At 56.4% G+C, this 3550-nt stretch overlaps 2 protein-coding genes across 2 annotated transcripts; both read left to right on the top strand.

Annotated features, from left to right (window-relative positions):
• Window positions 1-1336: 1336 nt before the first annotated feature.
• Window positions 1337-2285, top strand: GNI_023490 (putative transmembrane protein; the record flags this gene model as incomplete). Its single annotated transcript, XM_011136050.1, has 1 exon — window positions 1337-2285. A coding segment is annotated over one exon (949 nt), but the record flags the coding sequence as incomplete, so codon positions are not given.
• Window positions 2286-2393: 108 nt separating this feature from the next.
• On the top strand, window positions 2394-3344 carry GNI_023480 (hypothetical protein; the record flags this gene model as incomplete). The annotated part of the gene is made up of 1 exon (XM_011136049.1): window positions 2394-3344. A coding segment is annotated over one exon (951 nt), but the record flags the coding sequence as incomplete, so codon positions are not given.
• Window positions 3345-3550: the final 206 nt, after the last annotated feature.

Here is a 3550-nt window from a genome sequence, read left to right as displayed (position 1 = left end):
TACCCAACCGTTTCGGGAGTTCACCCTGCCCGGGAGTTCACCCTGCCCGGGAGTTTCCTCTACCCAGAAGTCTCGCCACAAAGTGTCTCCCTGGAGTGTTTCTTCCAGAGTCTCTCTGGTTCCATCATCTAAGTTCCATCCAGCAACTTGGCGCTCAGAACCTTCCTCACGAAGGACCTTCCTCACGAAATGTCATTTTATTCAGCCGTCTGGAGATCGAGGGAGGGCCTGGATGGAACCTCCAATATGGCTGAAGGATTTGCGAGAGAGCCTTGGGAAAGAAAACGACCCTGACGTAGAACAAGTCCTGGAATGTTTGGACGCCTGGCAAAATCTAGACTATGACTATCGGGATTTTAAGATATGACTGGGGAGGAGTTGACTGGAAAGGAGTTGACTGGGAGGGGGGGGAATCGAGCCTCCGACTGTTGAATTTTGGAAAAAAGAATGGACCCGGTATTTGATGTACTAAGTACCGCATTGCTGCCGATAGTGCCCCCGGCCATACCGGCAGCCTCAGACGTGACCGAATTTCGTCGCCGTTTTATCTGTCCGGAGCACGTGGCAGAGAAGTATTTGGTTGAGGCTGCGGTGTTAGCTCGTGGTGGTATGGAGGTTCAAGGTAAGTGTAATATTATTGTTGGGTTTGTAACTAACTGGGTTTGTGCTGCTTAGGTTCGTTGTTGGATGTAGCCAGTAGGATTTTTATTGAACGGGCGGCCCAGCGTTTATGAATTATGGCCCATGTATGGAGAACAATGTGTCCGAGTTCGACCGCTGAAACAAATTACCCCGAGCCGAAGACTAATTCGACCTGCCGCCAGCAATGCCTGTATACTTGCATTTCCACTACCGAGCTACCAAGTCTGGACGACCTTTTTCCCTTCGACCGATTTAAGGATCTGAGGGATACAAACCCCCCTTTGAGGGATACAAACCCCCCTTTGAGGGATACAAACCCCCCTGAACATTTCACTCACACAACTTCCACACACAATTCGAAAGAAAAAACGCCATTCGCTGCCAATGGCTTTGACTATAAGGACATTGCTATGTGCGCAAGCAATCCTGCAATGTTCGGTTGTCAACTTACTATTCAGCAAAATGACTATGTCGCTGCCTATTATACACTAAAGCAGGCCGATACATTATCTATTCAACTCGAAATTAACATCGACCCGGCTGATACAGATCTGGAGTGGACCAGGATCGATAACCTGCAAATCAGTGTCTCCTTAAATGCACCCGCTGCCTGCTTTGATCAACCCGTCAACGTGTAAGCTCGTCCACCACCTCCGCATGCGACCACCTCGCCGTCTTCAGACTTGTCCTGCAGGAACGTAGTAGTCGAGTGGAAAAGTGGCACGCTGGCCTATGCACTAACCCTTCAAAATCCATTCGATCAATACGGAAACCTGCTAATGACCGTAATGTCAACCATGCTGAACAACCACGACGACAGCGGACGTCTCCTTGAGACCGCTGCGAAGACGCTTGCCACCCATAATGCCACATCACCCACGGGCTTGGCTGAAAAAAACCGTGATCGGAACGACCACCGAAACCAACCTCGACGCCACCACCGAAACGGTCGTCGAGGCGACCAAGACGATCACCACGGCAACAGGCACCATGACTCCGACGACGATGATCCTCACGACGATGATCCTCACGACGATGATCCTCACGACGATGATCCTCACGACGATGATCCTCACGACAATGATCCTCACGACAATGATCCTCACGACGATGATCCTCACGACGATGATCCTCACGACGATGATCCCGTGCAAGAAGCCGAATCCTGGCAACAAGACGATTCTTGGCTGGGGGAGGCCAAGGTGCATGATTCGGAGGGCTCACAGCTGGATTTGTTGCAGTCTATTCGTATCCAGGCATTGTTGCCCGGAGAGTGTTTGGGATCCGGAACTCCTCTGGGCACGACATGGGCGGTGACGTACATGCGGTTAAATTATACGGCGGACAAGGACTGTCGGGCTCTGACTAGCTGCACAGACTGCTTGAACTCCGGTTGTGATTGGTGCAGTTGGCCGGCCAGCGAGGAAGCACTGCCCAATTGGGTGCCCGACTACGAATGGACGCAAGAGGCGTTCAGGATCGGAGATGGTCGCTGCGGGATCCATCCACGTATATGCAGAAAGACCTTCGGTACTATTAACACCTGCCAGACCACCCAGGCCGAACCACTCCAACTTGTCTGGCCTATCATCAGCGTCATGGTCCCTTTCATGGTCCTTTGGCTGCTCCATTGCAAACGCTAAAACCTTACAGGCCCCAATCCGGCCCTAGAGGCCATTCCGGCCCTAGAGCCCATTCCGGCCTTACAGGCCCGCCCACTGGTCGCACCCACAAAAGAAGGAGCACGCACCATGGGCATCCTAAACGATGCTAAGGACGCGGTCACGTCCACTGCCGCCAAGGCTGCTTCGCGTCTCGCCGCCTCCGAAGCGCCGCGCATCCTCAAAGACCTTGACAACCTCGTCGAAAGCACCGCAGAACAGGTCGCCAACCTCGAGGCTGCGACCATCCAAAACACGGAACGCATCCTCGCTGACGCCTTCTCCAAGGAGGCCCTCGCCAAGGCTCTGCCGGAAATACAACCCTTCATCCCCAAAGGGCAGGCGGCCGTGGCTACCAGCGACCAAGTCGCTCCCAGCGGAGCAGCTGGTGCCGGCGCAAAAGCGAAGGACGCCGCGGGTGGGTCGGTGCCGACCTCATCTGCAGGCAGCCCCTCTCTTTCTCCGAACGAAACACGAGCTGATCGCCCCGGCCGGCCCGCGACCTCGCGCAAATCGTCTCGCAGGCAGTCGCGGAGGCCGTCAAGGCGCAAGCCGTACACACTGGTGAACCACGCTGCGAGAGGGCCAACAGGGCAGGCCACGGCAGCGGACTACGTGTCGAGGAGCAGCGTCCCTCAAACTGGTGCTTTTGGACACGGTAATGCTCAAGTCGGTGCTGCTCAAGCCGGTGCTACTGAAGCCGGTGCTGTTGAAGTTAATGCTGTTGAAGTCAGTGTCGCGTTACCCTCTGGAACAGGCACCAGCCCGATGGGTTCGGCGAGCCCGAAGGCAGGTGCAGTGCATCCTGGCGGGATTGCGGTGGTGAATTCGACGCCTTCGTCTACGTTTAAGTCCGCTTGCGAGAGCCCAGGTTCGAGTCCAGAGTCGCCCATTCTACACGCGATCCTGACGCCGGCTCCCTGGGCCGGGGAGAGTCCAGTGGGGGAGAGTCCTGCGAGGGACAGTCCCGTGGGGGAGACGTGCTTGGGGCAGAGTCCCGTAGGGAGTCCCGTGGGGGAGACTGGCTTGGGGCAGAGTCCCGTGGGGAATACCATGGGCCCGAGTCCATTCGGGAATCCCCCGGGGCCGAGTCCCGGAGGGCTGAATCGCGTGGGGCAGAGTCCCGTGGGGTCGAGGCCCGTGGGCCAGCCTCGGACGCGGGGTAGTCTGTGGGACGCCCTGAACGTAGGCTCAGACACCAGTCGCACTGAGACCGACCTGGGTGCCGGAGCAGCCCCGGCCCAGGA

Source organism: Gregarina niphandrodes (assembly GCF_000223845.1).
Source record: "Gregarina niphandrodes unplaced genomic scaffold scaffold00003, whole genome shotgun sequence".
Taxonomy (NCBI): Eukaryota; Apicomplexa; class Conoidasida; order Eugregarinorida; family Gregarinidae; genus Gregarina; species Gregarina niphandrodes.
Note: the sequence above shows the minus strand (reverse complement) of the source record. Positions and strands in the feature narration are given on the sequence as shown.